Source organism: Lampetra fluviatilis, chromosome 26 (assembly GCF_964198595.1).
Source record: "Lampetra fluviatilis chromosome 26, kcLamFluv1.1, whole genome shotgun sequence".
Lineage (NCBI taxonomy): Eukaryota > Metazoa > Chordata > Hyperoartia > Petromyzontiformes > Petromyzontidae > Lampetra > Lampetra fluviatilis.
In genome coordinates this window covers 8,526,628-8,550,454 of record NC_136300.1, presented here as the reverse complement: position 1 = coordinate 8,550,454, position 23,827 = coordinate 8,526,628, and the positions used below count along the sequence as shown (strand labels likewise).

The following is a 23,827-nucleotide window of genomic DNA, read 5'->3' as shown; positions in this document are numbered from 1 at the left end:
TTGGAAACATTAAAAGTACTCTACTTGTATATTAAAACACAATGTAGTGAAACATTTACTGATTGTAGGGTGTTTTTGGATACTTTTGATCATTATTTTTCATCAGGGCTTCTCTAGTTGACCTTCCTGTAGCAGTTATATCCATAGTGTAATGTGCCAACAAACATTTTTATTTTACTTTTAACAACTAATTAGTTGGTTTATTTAGTAATAAATGTTGATTACTGAAGGAGTCGTCTACTACTTGATACCCACTTATCACCTCATGTTATAAAGTGCAGTCTGAAACTCTTATCATTCTATATCTCTGGCCTCTCTTTTCGTGTCTTATAAAGAAGGGCCATTGCCTAAAACGTCGCCTATTAAAGACGTTTCATTTCAAAGCCAAAGTGTTATTGACGATCGTGTTGAGTTTTTTGGGGGTTTTTCGACATGAGGTTTCTGCACTCCCAGAAGGCCCTGTGGCTGATGTGATGTGTGACGGATATGTGGGGGGACATTGTTACTTATATTCTCCGCAACAACAACAAAAGTTATTATTACTATTGTAACAAGATACAACATCAGACAATACGTCTTCGCATATCCGTTTCCGCGTAAACAATTACCGTATATATGTTTTACACATCCCATTGGCCGCAGGGCCTTCTGGAAGTGGGCAATTTCAGCAACATTGATTGAGGACAAGCAAAACTAAGCACCGGTGTAGACACTCAAGTGTCTCATCGCATCAAGAGTCATGCTTTGCTCGGACAAATGCCGATTAAATGCCAATATTATAGGCAAGGACCCCATATCTACCCTACGAGAGGGGTCCTAGTCCTATTAATATTCTCGTTGGTGAGGTAATTTCTCAGATGATGCTGCCATCAGTGCCGGATTAAGCTAGTTCGGGGCCTGATAATTGTTTTTTTACCCTTTTATCTGGCAACAAAACTGACACCTTTTTTTACAAGGAGTCATGTTTGCATTGACCACAATACCTGCAGTCATAATGCAAACAAAAAACATAACTCTGATAATGTACGCACTGTCCTTGAAGTCGATTGGTCCACACCCGAGACAGCTTTCCTTAGAGCCTAGTCTCACATGGTGTTGGACCAAATGACGCCAAAAGGCGCCTTTTGGAGTAATTTTTTTTGTTTGCATTATTACATGCCGGTATTGTGGTCTATGCAAACATGACTCCTTTTAAAAAAAGGTGTCAGTTTTGTTGCCAGATAAAAGGGTAAAAAAAATCAATTATCATATTTTTTTACTGGCAAATGAGGTTCCAATGGTAGTTCGAGGCCTGTAGCATATGTTATAAAGGGGCCCAAAAACCATCAATATTAAAACACATACATGTTTACTTGCATAGCAAAATAATTGTATTTTTTTTATTTGTTATAAAGCCAGATAATACGACAAGTCGCTAACCTTAAACACCCAGTCGTTCAAAAAAGTTGAAGGCAGTATAGTACTATAGTAATAGAGCAAATGCAGAATCACTGAACAGGAATTGAAAGCTTGAAAGTATTTAGCGTGGGGTCCTTGAAAGTGCGGAGCCCGATAGAACACATTCCTGCGGAGGGAGCTGGTAGGAACGTTGGGTTGCTCGGTCAATGGCCAGGGTCAACGGCGGCGTGGTGTATTCCGCAAATATGCCCGACTGTGAGGGTGGGCACAAGCCGGCCTGAGTAGGTTAAACGTTGAGTTCATCCCCATCCCCACCCAGCCCCTCCCTGCACGACGGACACAATAATCCCCTGTGGGCTGGTGTAACCAGGAGATTTCTACCAGTATAATCCGGCACTGGCTGCGATTACAGTATACGCTGCGCCCTCTTGTGACACTTCGCTGCGGGTGTTGTTGAAGTGTCTCCATGCCCTTCGCTCGAGACTCCGTCTGCAACCACTTGGCACCATTGGGTTGGCATCCGTCACTGGCTTTGGGCCGTGACGACGTCTTCATGTCGAGCGTGTGCACGTGCAGTTATTGCATTCGCAATGCGCACACGTGCAAGCGTGTACACGTGACGCATTGCAGTGGACACGTGCAGTAAGCACAGTAGTGTGTGCGCGCGTAAGCGAGTCGTGTGTAAAGGGGCCGTCCATAAATGACGTGTACGCACCTGGGGGGGTGGGGGTCAGACATTTGTGACGATGTGTGACGAGGGGGGGGGTTTGAGAATTGTGACGTCACATCAAAATGCGCAACTTTAAATAAATATAGACAACACGTTCTACTTAATTTAAATATACTTTAAATAAATGTTTGCTCCTACAATATCAGAGTGCAGCGCCACATTAAATACGCACTACAATAACAATAGTTTAAAGCGATTTGAAGCATGTTTTTTGGGGGGGGGGCAGAGCTTTGTGACGTCATATTTGAGAGGGGGGAGGGTGTCTGACTTTTTGTGACGCCATGTGAATAGGGGGGGGGGGGGAGGGGTCAAAAATCGTCCAAAATCGCGTGACGTCATTTATGGACGGCCCCTTACAACACCAAACCTTTTTAGCAAGGAATCATGTCTGCATCAACCACATTTACTTGTGGCGAACATGCAAACAAAAAAACGTGCTCTGATAGTAAGTGCATTGTCTCTGAAACGGATAGGTCCACACCAGAGACAGTCAGAAAAGGTAAAATCTACTCTTAGATATATTTTTAATGTTGGCAAGGGATGTCCCATGATTAAAAAAATGTTAAAACTTAAAAAAAAAACTTCAAATCTATAATTAAATAACGAAGCCCGGCAGCGACGCCTTCCCATTGGTCAATCCACCCCCCCACCCCCACCCACCTCCCCACGCGACGCTGAACCAATGGGAAGCTCTCGCTTGGCAACGCGGAAGCCATTGCCATGGCAACCAGGTACGGTCGTCACGGGGCGACGACTTCATTCATTCGTTCGTTCGTCTCGTTTCGTTCGCAGCGAGACGACGACGCGACTCGTTCGCTTCGCGTCCGTCTCGGCGTGAGACGCTCGCAATGTTCTCCAAAGGCAAAAGCAAGTGGGAGTTTGTAAGTCGCGTGCGGTTGTAAATGCGTTGTTTATCGCCCGTCGTGTCGTCGTTGTTGTTGTTGTTGTTTACACATTCGCCGCGAAATAAACGTTCGCGCTGCGTTTACTTTCATTTCATTCGGTTGGAGAAAACAAACAAACTTGTGCGAAACCAGCAGTGTGTTGTCCCGTGGAAGTTCTGACTCGTCCCTTGTCGAAATGTGGAATGTCCATCAACGATGATGAGATATTGAGCGTTGAGGTACTGTCATTTGTGTACGTGACGTTCTTTTATCGCAGTGTAGGAACAACAATGCCTTTAATTAGTCAGCTAATCACGCTTTTCAGTCGTGGGAAAATGTTGTCTATAATTTGAGCGGTTAAACCGAAGTCTGAGAGCCCACGGTCCTTTAACCTCGTTCGTTTGCACCATAGTTGATGTTATACCGTACTGTAGTACTGTACTAACATCCTTCAGGATGAATATACCCAAGCCTTTGGGGCCGTCCATAAATTACGTCACGCATCTGGGGGGGGGGGGGGGTCAGACATTTGTGACGATGTGTGACGAGGGGGGGGGGGGTGAGAATTGTGACGTCACATCAAAATGCGTAACTTTTAATAAATATAGACAACACGTTCTACTTCATTAAATATACTTTTTAATAAATGTTTTCTCCTACAACATCAGAGTGCAGCGGCACATTACATACGCACTACAATGACAATAGTTTAAAGCGATTTGAAGCATCATTGGATTTGAAGCATGTTTTATTTTTTTTTGGGGGGGGGGCAGAGCTCTGTGACGTCATATTTGAGGGGGGGGGTCAAAAATCGTCCAAAATCGCGTGACGTCATTTATGGACGGCCCCTTAGCCCTCTTTACACTTCACTGACGATCTTGGTGGAAACCTACCGTTTCGAATAAGGCTATTGGAAAACACTCGGTGAACAAAGTTGAGAAAGGTATTGCTGAGTACACACAAAATGATGCCACCACGTCCCAGCATCGCTTTCTTCAAGGTTGTCTCGTGGGTTTAAAACATTTACCCATCATCCAAGGTCTGCTCTTGCACCATCTATCTCACCATGGCATCTGTCTTTAAGTCTTCTCCGTGGAAGCCAACCTCTGGGTGTCACTCAAGTGCCCGCCTTGGTAACCTGTCATGTGCTGCTCCACCACTGCGCACATGCCTCACCCATATGTCACTTGAGTACAGTGATACACGTGTGTACATCTACAGCCCTTTTGTCAATCCACTGCTGGATGAGTATTTACCCACACTGCGCGTGTCGTTGGTGTTGGGGTAGGCAGGGAGCATAGTACAGTCCAACAATGGTGAATGCTGACAGTGGAGTCCTGCAACAGCCTAACAACAACACCTGTTCTATGCATGGTGGTCACCTGTCGAAGGACCATCTAAGCTCAACCCTGCTTCGCTTCTGAAGTTTAATGAGATCGGGATTATTCTGGGTGATTGGGCCATAGGCAATACAGTGACATGATGAGTCAAAAGCAGGCGTCGTATTCCTTCTGTTACTTCGAGAAACGTAATATATCCATGACGGCTTGGGGAGGTCTTTATCCAGCAATGCGTTGAACATGGCTGACAATGATGATTCCTTCTGTTACTTCCAGAAACATGTCTGTGCTGGGCTTGGTCCAGCACTCACGCTGGCTCCTCTCCCGGCCGTGCCCATCTCTCCGTCGCCGCGCGTCCCGGAAAACATCCTTCGCCGCAAACCCCAGTACAACATGGCCAGCATTGAGGGCACACGAGCAGGGCACTTCTTGATGGCATTTAGTAACCGCACATTCATGGTGGTTCATGCAGCAGAATATGGGATGTGCCAGGGCTTCATTTCACATTGAATATTTTCTAGAGTGGACATTTAGACAGAACCACAGTGGCCTGTAAGTAGCCACAGCCATATACTTGATATGGTGTGCTGGGTGTGGAAAAATCTTCTGGAAGGCTCACTCGAATAGATCAGGCTGATATGAATTCCTAATGTGTGCACACTTTTATGGTTAACAAAACATTTAGCCATAATGCACTGGCACAATCTTTGCTTGTTCAGGAGTGCACATGCAGTTCAATTAAACACAACAAATTGACATTCTGATAAACATGTATCCATTTCATCACTAAACAATCTCTTTCAATTGTAATAAGCACTGCACAAAATGTGTATTTAAATAAAATCTAGTGTTTCCTAAATGTAATAAAATATCTTATGGTGTGTGCCCCATTAGTAATGTGAGCACACAATATTCTGTACTAAATACCAAATGAGTAATATGCATACAGATAACTGGACAATTTTGCTTTTTGTTCATTAAGCACATGCTAAATATATTAGCTATGTAACAATATTCACCGCAGCACTGATATGAGGTCTACGTTTCTGTTATCCTAACATCCGCATTTACATTTATTCTTACATATCACGAAGAATACATTATAGAATGAAAATCAGTATTAATTTATCAATCAACTGTTAAATGCATGCATAATTATATGAACGTATGCTTTTTTTTTACCGGAACAATATTTTAAGCAGTGGCCTATTTCAGAGCATTTATCACGGTGGTTTTGTCACCACCACCATTCAGCAGAAGATGGGCCATCCATCGCCAACTGTTAACCTGCATGGCCGTGTGTGTATCCCAGCTCTGCCCTGGCAGCGGCCGTGTTTGTGTCATCGATGACGGGCCGTGTCGTGGGCATGCCCCTGGCGAATCTGCAAAGTCAACGGCCTCGCTCCTGGTCCTTCTCGGACACGTACAGCATCGTGGAGCCGTACGGCCCTACTGGCCAGTAAGTTTGTTGCCCTTCTGAATTAGGGTTGGAGCACGTGTTGCCCGGCGTGATGTCCGACGTTTCACTCCACATGCTGGGACCTTCTTTAGGGACTGAATAGTTCCTGAGAGCGAAACGTAAAATTCGGTTTCATGGAACCTCCAGTTTCTGAAGAAGCTTCCAGCAAGTGGAGGGAAACGTCGAACATTATGCTGAACAACATGTGATACAACGCAAGCACACATTGGAGAGCCAGACTCTTGTTGAGTAGCCTTTTTTAAAGCTATACTTTCAAACCACGGTTTTTAGACCAAAGCACGTAATCACACTTGTATTGATTGTTTACAGACATTTTCAATCATTTTAAATGCAAATGTAACAAATTTCCATAGTTTTCATTCCCATAAACAGGCATATCAAAATGTCCACTTTGATACCATGTCTGCTCTTTTCATATTTTCCAAAGATACCTGGACGGAGTTGAAGTTCCACTTTCTGATGGCGAGGAGTCGTCCAGAAGTCAAGGTACTTCAGCACAAAACACGTTTTGTACATGATCACCAAAACTACTAACTTAAATGTGACACGTACATGCTCTGGTCGGGATCTGTCTGGGTGGAGGAATCCGATGAGCTATGAAGCTCTTTTTCACAGATGTTCAGTCGGGACTTGCAATCCAGAGGTTGCTGATTCGATCACATTGCTCGGATCATATACAAAATCCTGTTCTAAACCAAGATAATACTGACAATTACAGTTCATTAACTCAATAGTCATATCATAAAACTTCACAATGGTAAAATAAATATGTATTCATAAATTAATTAAGGACCTCTGCAGCTGCCATTAATTTTAATGTTCCACAGTGATCAAAAAGTACCGCTCGATTTGCAAGTCATGTTGTAACTCATGTAGTAATTTACATAAAAAAACCATCTGCTAATCAGGACATAACCTCATGTTGTTTGAGTCACGTGGGCTCAGTCAAAGTATCCCAAGTCATTCTGATTTTTGTAGTAAAAATCTGGTTGAACTGATGATAAACAGAACTAATGATATACCCTTACAAGGCATCGCAATTTAATAATTTAGAATTGTACTTATGCCTCGGGTTTGACGTCTTCTCTTCAGGATAGTGCAAGAAGGCAAATTGCAGATGTGCGTCTTTGGAGTCATTGTGCCCAGAGGCATCATTTGATTCACGAGAATGTGCCCTTTTACATTTGTGTTACAACAGCAGTGGAGTCTCGCGCAGAGACGATGTCTCCAGACCCCGACTCACAAGGCAACCTGGGAGAGAGCTCAGCCATCCGCCAGGATTTGTCAGAGATGTACGCCCAGCCGAACAAGAATAAGCATGTACGTGCCAACGATCAGCACGTCTGAGCATTAATTCCTTCACAAGATTAGAGAAAGCCTTATTAAAGGAAAACACAAACTATACATTGATAAAGAAGCAGACAACACCTTCGCATATCTGTCCCTCGACATTTTACACATCTCATCAGCCACATGGCCTTCTGGGAATGCGTAATTTCAACAACATCGGTCCAATTCCTGTTGTACAGAAGCTCAGCTTTGTGAACTGGTGTTACACATACCATCTATTTATTTAGTTTATTAAAGTTTGAGTCTCCACGATAGAGGAGATTCTTAGCAGAGGGAGCAGTGGTGCAACGGTTGGTGCACTGCGCTATGGACTGGCCACCTGAGTTTGACTCCCATCCACAGGTGTCATCAGTGACGAGTGATATCTGAACCAATCCTGGGCCCTAGATTCTCTCTTTAACCTTTTTTAAGGCAATTTTAGTGAATTCATGACTTATTAAAGTTGGTCCACACTTTAGTGATATTAACCAAAAATGGCACAAAGAAAGAAAAAAAAGTTTTAATCTTTTAGTTTCCCTGTACCATTCTCAACATCCATAGCAGTCTATAGCTAGGTATGACTTGCTGATGAGCCCTTATGAAGGTGAAACTATAATGGTAGCTCTATTGTGTTCTTTGGGTCTTTCGGTAATGTCACGTAGATAGGTTCAAATTAATAAAAAGGAGGATGACGATCGTTTGTGTTGTGATCGAAACGTCGTAATTGATTTTATTTTTTATTAATTTGAACCTATCTACGTGACTTTACCGAAAAACCCAAAGAAAATGAATTCCTGTAGTCACGAAAGCTTTAAGTCCAGCTCTATTGTGCTTACATATGTATAATCTCGTTATTCAGTCTGATTTCTTCAATTGCTCTGTTGCTGCTTGCAGGCTGAGGTTGCAGAAGTGACAGAAGCCATTTCAAGTGAAGGGCATTCAAACACTCAGCAGGCACAGAAACCCAAAAAGAGTAAGGTCGTACACCAACACAACCATACTTGGTGTTGTTCTTGGTGGCTTTGTGATACATTTACATGGTGTTAGTTAATGGTCATAGCCTGCCAAGGTGACCGATGGTTGTAGTATATGACTCGCAGTTTAAAGGTTGCAAATTAAAATATCTCTCTCAGACATCAGCTCAGCCCACCATATCTCAAGGATAGATCAAATGAGTACCACGTTATGGCTAAGTCAACAGTGTCCGATGGAGACCGGCTCTTGCCATGGTAATGAGGAATTCCACGACTGTCTTAGGATCATCAGCAAAGATGAGCACAGCTCAGTGCTCATGTAGAAACACTTTGAGGTTAAGCGCATAATCTGTTTCATTCGTTTAAGAGTACGCATGCAATCATTTGTGTTTGTGTATTAATTTTTTTAATGTTTCTCTTCCTGTAACAGAGCGTCAGCCCGAAATGAATCCAAAGGTGTGATATGCTGCTGCAATTTAACATTCAAGAATTTGCTGTAACGACTCAGGCCCCGTGCATATATTAATGTCAGTTAAACTCGGGGTTGCGATCGAAGTTGGGACATGATCACGTGAAACTATAACGGTAGCTCAGCTGTGTGTGTGTTGTGAGTAATCTTGATATTTTTTGAATGATCCTCAGGTGACTGCGAACACACCAAGGGATGGGGAACGTCCAGGTAAAAGCAAAGAGCAGCAGCTCACTCACAACGTGGGCACATTTAAGAGGACTTAACAAAACATGCAGGCATGTGTTTGTGGCACAAACCTACACCTCAACATCTGTACATTGACATTTACGGCTCTGTGTTCATTCACCACTGGATGGGAGCCTCCCTGTGCCAATGTGGATTGTGGGGGCTATTGGACCACCTTGGTTTAGTGTGTTGCAAATGGCATTGGTGTGATTTGTATCATGGGCATACATGCCTCATCCTCCATGTGTGTGCTGCTAAACTCTACAGCTCATTGCCCACCTCTACCCACACAGTTATGATTTGCAATCGAAGGTTGACAACTGTTTATCCATGTGGACCACTTGCCACTCTCAGAACTTATTTTCTGACGTTGCTATCTTCACATTTGATTTAGAAAAGTTTTTTTGGTTTGGCCATGTTTGTTTATTGTAGTACGGAGTTAGAATTGATGGCTTTAATCTAAGTTGTCTTGTGGTTGTTGTTGTTGTTTGGCTTGCATCCCACTGGGATTTTTGCACAGCGTTGGTGTATGGTGCTTTTTTTCTGGAAGACTTTGCAGTTTTTTCCTGGATTTTTCTGTTTGCGCATAGTCACTTTAAAATGTTTTCTTGTTCATGTTTTAGTTTTTTGTTTGTTGCGGTTGCACCCGATTCAATAGCCGAATGGCTCACAGGGCTATACCAAATAAATGAAACTGAAACACATTGGGCCTAGAGTTCCTTGAGCCTCCGTGATATTAAAGCTGTAGAGGACATCTGAGTGGTGAAACCTCACACTCCTCTGTAGGTTTCCATGTTTTTTCGTCAGACGCTGACCACGTGTCTGTTTGCCTGCGGTCACCAGCCGATGCGCTCAGTGGCTCTGTCCCAGACGACGTGGCCACTCTGAAGGGGATGGTGCACAGGCTGAACGTGCTGCTCAGTCGCTACCAGGCCACCTTCCGCCCTCTGACAAAAGAAGAGGTAACCTCCCCCCCCCCTTGTGTATGTATAGTAAAACCTTGGATTGCGAGTAACTTGGTCTGCGAGTGTTTTGCAAGACGAGCAAATTTTTTAAATAAATATTAATTTGATAAACGAGCGAGGTCTTGCAATACGAGTAGTACGTGTATACGCTTTGTCTGCCGAGCGTCACGTGATCACAACTGATATACGAGTGCTTTGATATACGAGTGCTTTGGATTACAAGCACGTTTCTGGAACGAATTATGCTCGCAATCCAAGGTTTTACTGTACATGCTTACTACCAGGAGGAAGTGCTCACGTTAGATTTTTTTCTGAACATCTCGGCTACATTTTCCTGAATGTAGAAAAGACTTAGGTCAATTCGAGGGTCAATTATGACTGATACTGTGTGACCCCCACACATTGTGGGTTGTTGGCTTTTTTTATTTGTGCACAAACAGTGGACATGCAGAGCCTTGGTGAAGGTACTTTACACTTATGAATGTTGATGTTGGAGATATGTAGGTAAAAATGAATGAATGTGTATTTATGTATTAATGGGTCTTCTAATTTAACTATGGTAATGTGTACGTGTAATCATTTTCTAGAAACACTCTCAAAATTTTCACATCTTTTGCGACCACGTGAGAAACACGTGATTTGAATATATTTTATGATAATATCTTTTATTAGGTGAAGCTAAGTATATTTACCATTCACACAGGAAAATGATTGCTGAAAATCTGAAATTGTATTTTTGTATGAATCCTAGAAAGTCACTGGCATGCTCATTATAACAACGTTCACTATTAACTTCTAAAAACAACACGAAATGCTTACCCAGGAAAGTGCTTCACTCAATTCTAAGATCATCAACTCAGATATCAGGTGAAATTGACTGAGCAGGTGGTCGCTAAAATAACTACTAACCCAGTGGTGTCTCATCATTAAAAGGCCGCCAGAATCAGGCACCATCAATGAAAAAATAAAACACTATACTGACCTGCACATCCGGCGTTCACAAAATGTGTGCTAATGGACTAGATAATGTTCAATTTCATAACGGCGGCAAGAGATATGGCGGTTTAAAATGGAAAATTGTGGCGGAGGAAAAGAGGAAGGATGGGTGGCACTGAGAACGGGAAATGTTTTTTTATAGCTCACAGAGGAAGTTTGTTTGAAGAAGCATTACATTTTATTTGGGAGTGACGCTGATTGGGAATTTAAATGGACGGAGACCATAATCCCATTTTATTTAAGTGAATGAGAGTAGGGATAACGTACAGCCTTTGTTCACTGTTGGATGAAGGCCTTCCCACTCTGTCTCAGTCATGGGGGTTGTTTGACCATACCTCACTACATTTGTCAATGCAGGTTGGTGAATGGATGTGGAGCCCAGGACTGGTGCAGAAATCACTCACCACTGATGTTAGCCAGGAATTGAACTCAGGTTGTCGATTTCGTATCAGGGTACACTAACCACTGCGCCACCACTCCCTTGCTTATTAAAGTTACTGTAGCTTAAATGTTCTACGGATGCGCGACTGAAATAATGTGTTAGTTCACACGGACAATAATGGAGGTTCATGATTCTTCCAGGTGTACACAATTGTCCTGGCCATTCCGTTAAATATATGCAAAATAACTTGATGATTCCATGATAGGGAAACACGTGTGCATGCTGGGAAGCATGTTTCTCAGCTATTTGCTTAGCTAGGAATGTGGAATTGTGTCCACCTGCTCAGGACCGTAGGGCATGCTACACTTTGAGCTTTCCTGCTGTGATTCATCACAGGGACATAAGTTGACTCCTTTTCCTTTAATCCCACAGAGGAAGAAGAAGGCAAATGGATTATGCTTCAAAGGGCCCCTCCCTCCATGGCTGGTAATCCTCTGGGCCTTATTCGTTGTTTCTCACACACCTGGCTTCAAGACGGTTCCATTCTAAACGGAAGTCATACAGCCTATCATCTTTTTCAAGCCGAAAGGTGCATTGGTTGTTTTGCAGTGCAGTGTTGTACCAATGAGTCTGCCACCGAGATGGAAAACTGCCTTCTTTTTTCAACTATAGCTACTTTTTGGGTCGTGTCTTTGTGCTTATGTGGTGATTTCTGATGGGTTTTATTGATAATTGCAAACAATTTTTTTATATTGTGGATAAGAGGCTGAAATTCAAATTATCCACGTTTTTGTTTATCCAAAGAACTGTCAGCTTGTGTCATGAATCGGAAAAGAGAAATGCTGTACTGCGAACTTCTTAAAAACCTAGCATCAATGTATCACATATCATCTTGAAGCAGGGGTAAAAACATTAAAATTTAAATAAGAACGATAGTAAAAGTAAGCACCGACTCGTTTACCCCTAAAAGTGCTGAATTGATGACTTGGAAAAAGTGCAATTCTATGACACCAACCCTGCCTCCACACACTTATGTGTCTCTGCGTGAATACTTCATATAGATTAGGTCATTAGGACATGAAGTGTCAGAATGAGGCTAACAGCAGGTTGTTAGGACTTATTTTCATAGCTTGTACTTGAGATAGTTTGGGTCATATTCACATGTTGCCAAAATAAATCACCTGTGGCGATTTGCCGCATTGTTGGTGCGTGGAGAATTGGAACGTCTCCCCAAATTATCAGCTGAAAAGGTACCTCAGCTAAAGCATGAATAAACTCCCGTATTTTATTTACCAGGTAAAACCCACTGAGCCATTATCTCTTTTGCACAGGTAACCCGGCCACACATGATAGGTCATCGAAGTGGCTTATACCATATGTGGGAATTTATAGTGTAGTAGTTATGGTGCTAGCTAGGAGAACAGGTGGGAGAGGTTAAAGAGGGGTTGGTGTAGGCCTGGTCCTAGCTGGAGTCTTCTTCAGCCGGTTAGGCCCACGTTTTATGCTACAACGAGTTTCCTTGGCTCGAGCATCTGTCCTGTGCAGGTGGACGTGCAGCACATGCCCCCTCTTCTGCTGGAGTATGACAAGGAGCTTCAGCAGAAGGAAGAGATGATACACAATTACGAGGTACAGCTGATATGTACACTCTATGGACAATCTTCTGAAAATCTGATGTTTGCTATAGCCCGATGGGTACGTGTAAATATTGTGCATTTTGTGATGCAAATATGACAATTGGAAAACATTTAGAGCTTAGTTCACTGACTATTTATAAGATAAGACCTGTAAATTGGGTTCACATATTATAATGTACAATATATTCAAACAAGTACAACATATATAAAATAAAAAAGTTATTTGTTACGTATGCTATTTATTACGTATCCAACGGTGTATATTTTAAACATTGTAATATTTAATACCAAGGCAGGGTATTTGTTAATTATTCACTGGGCTCATTGCTCGAAACTGATTCTTGGTGAACTTCTTCAACCATGTTCAGTGTGTTCTGTGCTCATCGGATGCCACTGATGCACCTTATAGATATGTCAAATAACAACACACTTTTATAACAGAGAGACATTTTGTTAAATGACAGTCTCTTCCAACACAAAGTTCTTCTTCTTCCAAGACTATTCCCCATTCGGCCACCTCATTCTCTGTGAATGATTCGAGCCATCTGTTTGCAGGAGGAACTACATGCCCTGCGTGAACAGATGAAGGGGAACAGAAGGGTTGCAGGAAGAGGAGTCGGTAATAAGCTTTTGACTTCATCGCAATGACAGCAACACACACCATAACACATGTCCTGAATGCTATGCTCGTTGTTGATCAGGGGAGAGGTGGCGCAGTGGGTTAGTACACTGTGCTATAAACTTGACAACATGATTTTAGATTTGAAGTTTTTGTGACTGAAAGGATTCATACTCTTTGGCGTTTTCGGTAAAGTCACGTAGGTAAAGAAATAAATGAAAAACAACTAAATTAAATCACGACGTTTCGGAGGCAACACAAGCTTCCGTCTTCAGGTGGAACCGTTACAGCCAAAATCACTGTCGTAAGTGATCACTTACGACAGTGATTTTGGCTGTAATCACTTACGACAGTGATTTTGGCTGTAACGGTTCCACCTGAAGACGGAAGCTTGTGTTGCCTCCGAAACGTCGTGATTTTATTTAGTTTTAAATTTATTTATTTTTTACCTACGTGACTTTACTGAATTGACAACATGAGTTTGATTTTTGGCCACGGCTAATTTCAGTGGCGAATGATACCTGAACCAGTCCCCCTGCTTTGCTGTACTGATAGAGCATGGGGAGGCCCACGATGAATGTCTGTATGTTTTTGATTATTTTGTTATGCATCAAATGCCTTTTATCAATTGATCGAGCGTGCTTGATTCCCGCTTGCAATTTTGTGAGTTTAAATCCCATTTGAAGGTTGATTCAGCCCATCATCCTCCTGCAGTCGATAAAATAAGTATAACTTTCTGGGGCATCAACAGCATTTGTCCCATAGGGAAACCAGCCCCATATGTATGTGGAATGTTTACCATTCAGGAGGAGCACTGCCCAATGCTTATTGAACCATAGCCACAGCTTCAATATGATTTTATAGAAGGGACATTGAGCAAGAATCCAAATCTAGGATCCTCATGATAAATAATTAATCTTGAGACTCAATGAGTCCTAAGATATATAAAAACCTACTCTATATATCAGTGTTTCAACCATTGCTTGTTAATGATACAAGTGGATTTATTATTGACTGTTTCGTACTCCGTTGCCATTGCAGTTCCTGAAATATTCCCTTGTTTTGATTGTCTAAAATATACTTAAAAGGGGCAACTTGTAATTGATCACCAGAATTTTTCAGAACCAATTATTAGCCACCGGAGGCGCAATAGCTTGCGCATCTCACCTTCATACAGGCTGGGCTACCCTACCTACTTTCTGTGCTCAGGACTGGCAGTCCTGCACATTGTGCGTCTCGCTCGATTGCTCACGGCTTGAGTGGGGATCTGCACAGGCGTGGGTCATTCGCACTGGGTTGATATGATCAAGTACTCTTTTGGACTTGAACTGAGAAGGGCGTGCAGTTTGTGTACAACAGGTATCGGATGCTTGAGGGTATGTCTCCTATGGAGGAGGCTCTTGAAGGACGCTTCTGGGCAGTTGGAGGCACTCGCCTTCCAGCAATAAAGGAGGGCAGAAGAGCGATGCTCACAACAACGAACGGAGCGCCGGGCGGTTAAAATGCAGCAAGTTGACACAGTAGGGGGCACAGGTGGTGCATCTGCCAGTCATCTCAGTCAGTCAACCCATGGCAGTTGGGTCTGTCCTGTGACCTGCCAGCAGCGAGCCTTCGACACTTCACGTGGCCTCGAAGTGCACCTGGCCTGGCACAGGCACCATGGTGACATCACCGCCACTTGGTGGCGAATGGCGGTTGTTGGTGCTCTATAGGCGTGCTTGCCTGAGCAAGGAGACCTGCTTGTTCCTTTGCCGATTCCCACACGCGTGCTTGGCACTAACAGCATGCCTATGGATATGCCGTCGGCAGACGAGGAGTCGAATGACCATGCCCAGGAGGAGGTGGTCTCCCTGAACGAGATGGTGCACAGGCTGAACGTGGTGTTGAGCCGCTACCAGGCCACGTTCCGTCCTCTCACGAGAGAAGAGGTGACCCTTTGGCTCATTTGCCAGTCTGGAATTTCCATCGCTGGCCATAAAACGTCCACACACTTATTTGGGCATGGAGACCCTTTGACTTGCTGGGCTAATCTAATAATGTGCTGCTGTATGACTAACATCTAGCAAACAGAATAGATAGTGTACTCGTGTTTATCTTGTATACATTGCCTTTCATAAACTGCGGTCAATATGAATGTATTTGCTCTGGCAGCGCCTCGCGTGCGATCCCTCCACCGTGGCCGTGTACACAGCAAGGCGCCCGTGTACGCAGGGCCTCGTCCTTGCGCCACTTTGGGTTCCCCGGCTCAAAGCTGAACGATTGACAAACACCTCGCATTGCATCAATAAGTGTGTGGTGATGTCGATGATGAAAATACATATCTTTCAGTAGATATTTTAATTATTGATATTCTAAGTTGACAGAATGATTATATGAAATATAGTGTAATCCATCCATCCATCAATAAGTGTCTTTATTGAGCAAACACAACAATCCAAACACTGCATGAAATGTTCTTGCTCTCCAGGTCAAGCCGTGCGTTCTCAAATAAAACAAATTAGAATGTTTATAGGGATGTTTTGCTGCTCTTAGGTATATCGTTCATTCTTATACTATTTTTGGTTCTCAATTTATAAGTGGAATGGCAAAACATACTTTCATAGTTGTATAATTATTACAGATCACAAATGTTGCAATCTTTCAATAATTAGAATTCTAATCATCGTTGTTGCTGTGTTGTCACCTATAATGCAATGGTGCCCTTTCATTTCACAGAATAAGACGCCAAATGTTCTGCGCTTCAAAGGACCAATCCCTCCCTGGCTGGTAATCCTTCTGCCTAGTTACTTATTTTCTTAATCTATAACAGAGTCCAGACCTACAATTGTAAATTAACATGACCCCCCTGTATTTTGAGGGAATGGGAGCTATTAACACGATAAACGGACACATTTCCATAAATTCCACCAATTTGGCTACAATTCTGCCATGAATTGGCAGCAGAATGATTTACAAATGTACATAGGACAGGTTAAGTGATTTTTTATTTATTTGCCAATGTACTTGGGCTTTGTGTGTATAGGTGGATGTGAGGATGCTGTCTCCTCTCATCCTGGAGTATGACATTGTCCTTCAAGAGAAGGAAGACATAATTTGCCTCTTCAAGGTAAAGTGCTGACTGACCACAATTAAAAGGCTCAATTAAAAATCCTGCATTTTGCTCATTCCTGTCAACTTCTTCTCTCTCAGCTCACTTGGCTACCCATTGCATACCCTCTGCTCCAGGGCCCAATAACTTTTGTCGATATCCTTCAGTGGGCGTTCACTCTTTCTCCTCTGCTGCCCCTCTGGCTGATGAAACTCCACTCTTATGGTCTGCACTGCCAACTTTGTGTCCCTGTTTTAGTGCAGACATTCCCCTTCTCTGATTATCACCTCCTGTCTCTCACCATCAAATGTCTTCTACTTCATTCACAATACATCGTGGCCCCCTTCTCTCTGTCATGTAAACCTCCCCGACTCACAGCATCTTGAGATGGCAGTCACATTAAGTAGCTAAGTACAACAACATTGCATTTTGTGGAATGGCAATTTAAAAAAGAATATTTACCAAATGTTTAGCTTCACCTACGTGTTCAGCCTCATTTAATATTTTTGTTCAAATTAATATTTAACCATTTTAACTCTGTGTTAGGTTGTTTAAGGTTTCCCTTGAACGTTAGATATTTGTGGTGGTTTCCGTGTATGAAATGTTATAAGTCCACATTGTGGATATATTTTTGCGGTTCCAGCAGAAGCTTGCCTTATTTTGGGAAGCACTAGTCCGCATTATGCTCATCTCACATTGGACTTAATCCTCCAACCTGAGATCTTACTCCGAGTCCCAAACTATACAGCACTTTGGCAATGGTTACAGCACAATAACAGTTGTTACTATTACACCTCTTTGCAAATCAAGCACTCAAATACAGCATCCCAAACTGTGCACTCTGCTTCTCAACCAAAAAGCCACGTTTTTGGCTGGTGCACAGTTCATTAAGGTCCCACTTCATCTTGACTCCCTTCATTGGCCGCAGCCCTATTCCAGCTCGTAGATTACTTGACAGAATACATATATCATTCTAATGCAAAAGGACATTGATATGTCGATGAAACGTATGAAATAGCTGGGATGAAGGGAAGTCTTTTTTGATACAAACTGCCATGTCACAGGAGAGACCCATAGGCTCAGAGCCTATCTGTCATACTGACTATCATCCAATGTCAAGACAAGAACCCCAGCTTAATATAAAAATAATATTATAATAACATTATCAGAGTTGTGTTTTTTGTTTGCATTCCGACCGCAGGTATTGTGGTCGATGCAAACATGACTCCTTGTAAAAAAGGTGTCAGTTTTGTTGCCAGATAAAAGGGTAAAAAAACAATTATCATATTTTGCTACTGGCAAAGGAGGTTCCAATGGTGTAAATATAATATTGTTTGCAGGAAATCGCTTAATAAGGGATTCATGTCCAACCTTATAAAGGGAGACCATGGAGGGAGAAGGGAGATGGAGTTTGGTTGGCTCATTGTTCTTAACATCACTTGTAGTTCACTCTGGGTCTTAACACCTGAGTGCGCGTGTGTGTGCCGCCAGTTGCTCTCTCACAGTCGTGTTTCTGTTGCTGCACCGGCTGACAATTCTTGCAGGAGGAGCTGCAGGCCCTGCGCACGCGCACGGAAAAAGTGGCAGACGAGAACGAGGAGCTGCAGCTGAAGCTGCAGAAGTTGCTGGCGGAGAGCGAGGAGCATGCTGAGGAGCGGTGAGGAGGAGGAGGGAATAGCAAGCTCCCCCTGGTAGCAAGCCGAACCTCGGCCTGCTTTTCCTAAGCAAGTGGTCACTGGCCGGTGCTCATCCTGAACCAGTTTTGTCTTCCCGCTTAGATACTCGGCTTAGTGACCCCTGAAGGATGATGAGCTGAATTTCTGACTACAATTTGAATTCACAACGATTCCAAATGTGGGTCAAGGCCTCTACCACTTTGCCACCTGTCCAGAAAATTACAATAACAGTATCGGATAAATGTTGCTGACTTAAAACTTCTATTCTTCAGGTCAAATCTTTTTTTTTATATATACATAATTATGTATACAGGATATTCCTTGACTTACGAACATCAGTTCAGATAATCATCACAGGTCTGGGCCGTGAGTAGGAATCGAACTACGGTCGCCAAGTTGTTTGTGTGCACGGAAATAGCAGTATCTCTTATTGCCTGCTCACACGTCATCCCCATCGACGTATGGTGACCTGTATAGGCATTCAGTTTAACTGTATTACTTGATAAATCGCTTCCAAGCCTGTAACTATCCGAACGGTTAAAATTATTTTTATTTCTCTCAATTTTGATCGATTCTCTAATTAGTCTTGGCCAGTAGTAACTAGTTTTGCACAGAACTTAAACGTTACTAAAAGTACTTTTTTTGCCAAGACACCTGTGCGTTTATATAATGTTTAACTATATACACCACCACACACCCTAATCGCTTACAATGCCGATTTGTTTCCTGGACAAAATTGGGTCTCGGGAGGCGGGAGTGAAACTCACGCGAGGGCTCGGGTGGCGGTGAGTTTCACGCCGCTGTGACGGGTTGTGACCCTGTGACAGGCGGCTCATGCGGGAGCAGGCCCAGCTGGTGGTGGAGGAGAACAAGGTGCTGCTCGACCAGCTCGGCCTGCAGCGGAGAGCCCACGGGGAGGCGTGCGAGGACACGCGCCGCAAGCACGAGAGCGCAAGTAAACGCAGCAAGCCCCTCGTCCGTCAACGGGGGGTGGCGGCGGGGGGGGGGGGTTACGTTCTTGCAGATAGCCGCAATCGGCAAATCCGCGATCCGCAAACTCAAAGGAGAATGGGATGATGAGGGTTTGGTTCACAATTCGTAATACGACGCCCCACCCCCCTCCTTTTGTTTTATGTTACCCTACATCAACCAAAACATTAAACGGGAAGTATTTTGAATGTAAAATATGATTGATATTTTCCCACGTAAATGCATAGAATTTAAAACATTCATGTAGCATACAATACTGTACACATGAGACCTCCATCATCACCTCTCACGATCCTGCGATGTCATATTTCACCCAGCACCTGCACATGAACTCATCTTATTTCCCAATCTCCTTCGCTGACGCCTTCTCCGACGCCTACCATTCCTCGGTTGCCACTCTGTCAAGCCTTGCACGCGTTTTCTGGTTGCCATCTTAAATCCCGGCTCTGCGATCCATGCAGTGATACAGACCTTCCTGTCGTGACGAACTGCTGTGCTTGTGCGATCTCCAGTGGGCGAGATGACGCGGCTCTTGGTGGCCAAGCAGGACGAGAGGGATGCGCTGGAGCAGGATCTGGCGAGCGAGCGGCGCTTGCGGGCCCAGCTCACCGAGCGACTCGCCGGCCGCGTCAGCAAGGAGGAGCACGAGCACCTGGTCGCCTCCCTCACGCGGTACGCGGCGGGCGCGAGGAGGGGGCGGACAGCGGGACAGACCAACGGGGGCGTAGGCAGCGCCGTCTCTACCTGCGCGCATCGCACGTCGACAATTACCGATGCCGCACCTCCCATCTTACAAGCGTGCGCGGAGCCCCGCGGTGGTCGCGTCGCGCGGACACCCCGTGACTACACCACTAGCGTCGAGCTGTCCCACTGGTGGGCTCGAGTGAGCTGCGGTTGTAATTTGTTACAGAGAGCTCAAGGAGGAGGTGGACCGGCACATGGCTGACGAGCAGATGCTGAAGGAGCGGCTCGTGGAGGCTCAGGCTGAGGCGCGCAGACAGACACTGGACAATGCCGAGCTGTCTGCCGACAATAAAGAGCTGACCAATGACCTCAACCTGATCAAGAAGAACTTGAGGTGTGACGGCTCTGTGACCTTGCATAGGGGGCTAATGTGCAGTGCATGCCAGTGTGCAATACATGTATTGCCGAGAATAGAGATGAAGTCCTAAGTGGGATCGACATCAGTTGGCACAAATTTGCAGAAGTGGTTAAAAGGGGGAAGCTGACCCTGCTAAGGGTATGGAGCCTCAAAGGTTGGAGGAAGAAACCACTTCTTGTGAGTGCCTGGTTGATGTGCCTTCTGCACATTTACCACGTAAACACCTGGTGAGTATGAAGAAATCTGATAATCCATGGACTTTAGCGTCATTATTTTACAGAGTATTTAAATTCAAACATCTTGTGTATTATAATTGGCCCTTGTCCCGGCAACCCGGTTATGACAACACCCTCGTGCAGGTTGAAACCCGCAATGGTCATACCACCACATTCACCCTATCCCTGCCTTAACTGTATCCTTTTGTCTTCTTGGTTCTTTCGGTAAAGTCACGTAGAAGGGAAATAATAAAATAATAAAAATAAAACATAATAAAATAATTCTCACGACGTTTCGGCCACAACGCAAGCAGCCGTCCTCAGGTGAAGAAGAACAGGTCTGTCGGAAACCCCCCTCCACCTCCTACGCATTCCACAAGTAGTGACTAATCCCATATCTGCATTTCCCATAAATATGCTAAATTCTTCTTGATATGCAAATTCCTTTGTCAAGGCGCCCTTCCTCCTCCAACCCAGCTTAAATATACGCTGCCAAGTCTGGTGGTGCTCATTTAGACACTGTCTTTCCGACAGACCTGTTCTTCACCTGAGGACGGCTGCTTGCGTTGTGGCCGAAACGTCGTGAGAATTATTTTATTATGTTTATTTTTATTATTTTATTATTTCCCTTCTACGTGACTTTACCGAAAGAACCAATAAGATGAATCCCTGCAGTCACGAAAGCTTTAAATCGAAATGTATCCTTTTGTCCCCAACAATAAACATAACTGTAACCCTTTCTGCTTATCTGCGTTGTGCAGGTCTGTGCAGCAGACGGCGAACACGCTGACTCGGCAAGTGGAGGAAGTGCGTGACGTAGATGAGACAGCCACCCTGCACCTCTCTGCCATGGTTCGTGTGGCCAAGAATGCCCGGAGAGAAAAATCCAAAGTCAAGCGCTTGGTAAGTCGTGAGTTGCATGGTTTTTACTCTCGCGCGCTCACGATCCCTCAAAAGTCTCACTCTTCAGAATGTACCGGGTTTTTTTTATTCACACGTTCGCTGAGCATGGGCCCAAAGACCCAAAATGTCAAGTAGCCAGCAACAAACAGCATTGTCAAATTCGTAATAAATATGTGTCAACACATGTCCTGAATTAAGCAAGGTTAAGAGAGGTTGGGAAATTTGAGCTTGGAATTCAACTCCAGATACAAGTCCTGGCAGAAGGTGGAGTGGGGTACCTAATTGGTCTGGGATTCACGTTCCCTTCTCATCATACTGGACATCTGTGAAAAAGAGCTTCATAGCTCATCGGATTCCTCGAGTCTAAATAAAGATGCAGGTCTGATTCTGATAAAGATTCTGATTCTGATGAGCCGCAATATTTTACTTTGTATCATCGTAGTTCAGTGTATTATATTGAATGTCCTCGTCGTCATGGTCAACACCTTCACTGACGACACTTTCACTCAGCGCGAGTCTCACTTCTACCCTACACCAGATCCTCACCCACACCCGAGCAATCCCTTTGCTCTCTCGGCAGGCAAAGACCATCGCTGATGAATACCGATTGACGCTGAAGGAATTGATCAAGAGGAGCAGCGATGACGGTGAACAGCCAGAGAAGTTACAGGTGAAAGCCGGCCCACACTCGCTCACTGCCGCTTGAAATCACCGCTTTTCATGTGTGTTGATTAACATCCCTTTGGTGGGGAAAAAAGTAAAAGGCAATTGTTACAAAACTTGCCATGTGTCTGTTTTTGTGCAGGACTCCAATAAGCAGATGTTGGTCAGCATGGAGAAGCTCTCCCAGAGTCTGAAGCAGCAGGAGGGGGACACGGCAGAGAAGCGGCTGATGTATGAACAGAAGATCCGCAAGCTGCAGTTTCTGCTGCAGCAGAGGCAATGTGCCCTGGATGAGGTCACGGCCCAAGAACGGTACAGACACCCTCCTGAGAAAGAGCCTCGCCATCCACAGAGGCTTTCCTGTTTATTTGTTAGACGGACAGTCCCATTTAGCCAGTTACCCAGCTATTTTAGCATGAGAGATCCACGGTGCAGTAGCAAGGAACAGGAACAAACAATTTCAGAGCGATGTGTATGGTGAAACAAGCAACAGTGGGACAGAACGCATCTAACTCAAGCCAAAGTACCTCCTCCTCGCTCCTATGAGCGCGGGGTAGCAGTCATCACCGTTGGCAGCTAGGAGCAAGTGGAAGTTGAACATTCCAGCGGCAGGTGGTGGTTGCGGTGTTGGGCTGAATTACAACGAACAATCGCAATGCCTCTTGTCTAAGACTGCCTCAGTGAGTCCGGAGATTTGTTTTTACATGATTATTTGCCTTGATTAAACCTAGCATTGCATAGGGGTGACAATAACGTTAGAAGCCGAAATCCAACTTGCTGCACTGCTATATTCTGCCCATCTCACTGCCGAGCGTGTTTTTTAGTTTCACGGCGCATTATTAAATGTGCGTCACCCACCAACCCCTCCTCCAAAGCGCTGAAGTACAGGTGTGTGCGCTGCCACAGGTGGTACTTGCTTTATTCCAGCCACTGTGCTGATGTCCTCGGGTAGACTTTGCCTTCATTGAGCTCCCAGTGGTGACCTTATGTGTTGCACTCCACATTTAAAACAAGTCTCATAGAGATCCATCATTCACGTAAACATTATGTTTAGTGGTGCATTCAGAAATAAATGCGTAAAACAAAGCCCTCCAATAACAAAATATTGCGTGACATTTAATTGTTAAAAATCTTAATTAGTGTTTGTTCTGCATTAAAAAAAGTCCATAAAATTTGTTTCTAATTAGTAGGGACTGCCATTGGGGTGTCCAATTGAGAGCCGTGCACATAAATGCATAAGTTACTTCTCAAAGGTACCATCTCACTTCCTTCAAACGTGCATGTGTGCCACTGCATAGCCCTCAAAAATCATTGGCTTGAGTAAACTGCATCGGAAACATCAGAATGGAGTAACAGGGCCAAACAAAATCGTAATGAAGTAAATTTAAACTCAATAAACAAATCTTCTTGCGTAACGGCTGGCTTGCCTTCCATTGCAGACAGCTCCAAACCGACCTGGATGTAGTCTTCAAGATCAAGACCCGAGAGGATGCCCACCTACAGAGCATTCTGTGGGACACTCTGGGCAAGGAGACGTATGGTGACTCGCCATCACCCACACAGCGGAGCTAAGCACGAGCTCCGTGAGAACGCTCAAGAGTCAGAGGCCATCGTCGCCGTTGCCACTGATGTCACCACACTTCATCTTTGCTTCTTTCCTTCTGCATTGTCGACCTCTGACCTGTGACACTGTGACAGCGTCTCACCATCTTCTGTTTGATCAATGGCCTCAGTGCATCCATTTGGTTACCTGAGCTCT

The 23,827-nt window shown here is 44.2% G+C and overlaps 1 protein-coding gene across 1 annotated transcript; it reads left to right on the top strand.

Annotated features, from left to right (window-relative positions):
* Window positions 1–2,848: 2,848 nt before the first annotated feature.
* On the top strand, window positions 2,849–23,827 carry LOC144942039 (centrosomal protein of 89 kDa-like). The gene is given in 24 exon segments (XM_078868661.1): window positions 2,849–2,957; window positions 2,960–3,009; window positions 4,629–4,738; window positions 5,665–5,811; window positions 6,260–6,318; window positions 7,031–7,152; window positions 8,056–8,134; window positions 8,566–8,591; window positions 8,778–8,814; window positions 9,676–9,794; window positions 11,608–11,661; window positions 12,721–12,804; window positions 13,368–13,431; window positions 15,241–15,359; window positions 16,147–16,197; window positions 16,454–16,537; window positions 18,064–18,176; window positions 19,023–19,150; window positions 19,698–19,857; window positions 20,096–20,263; window positions 21,264–21,405; window positions 21,986–22,075; window positions 22,211–22,380; window positions 23,508–23,827. Coding segments are annotated over 24 exon segments (2,418 nt in total). The 3' UTR covers window positions 23,641–23,827.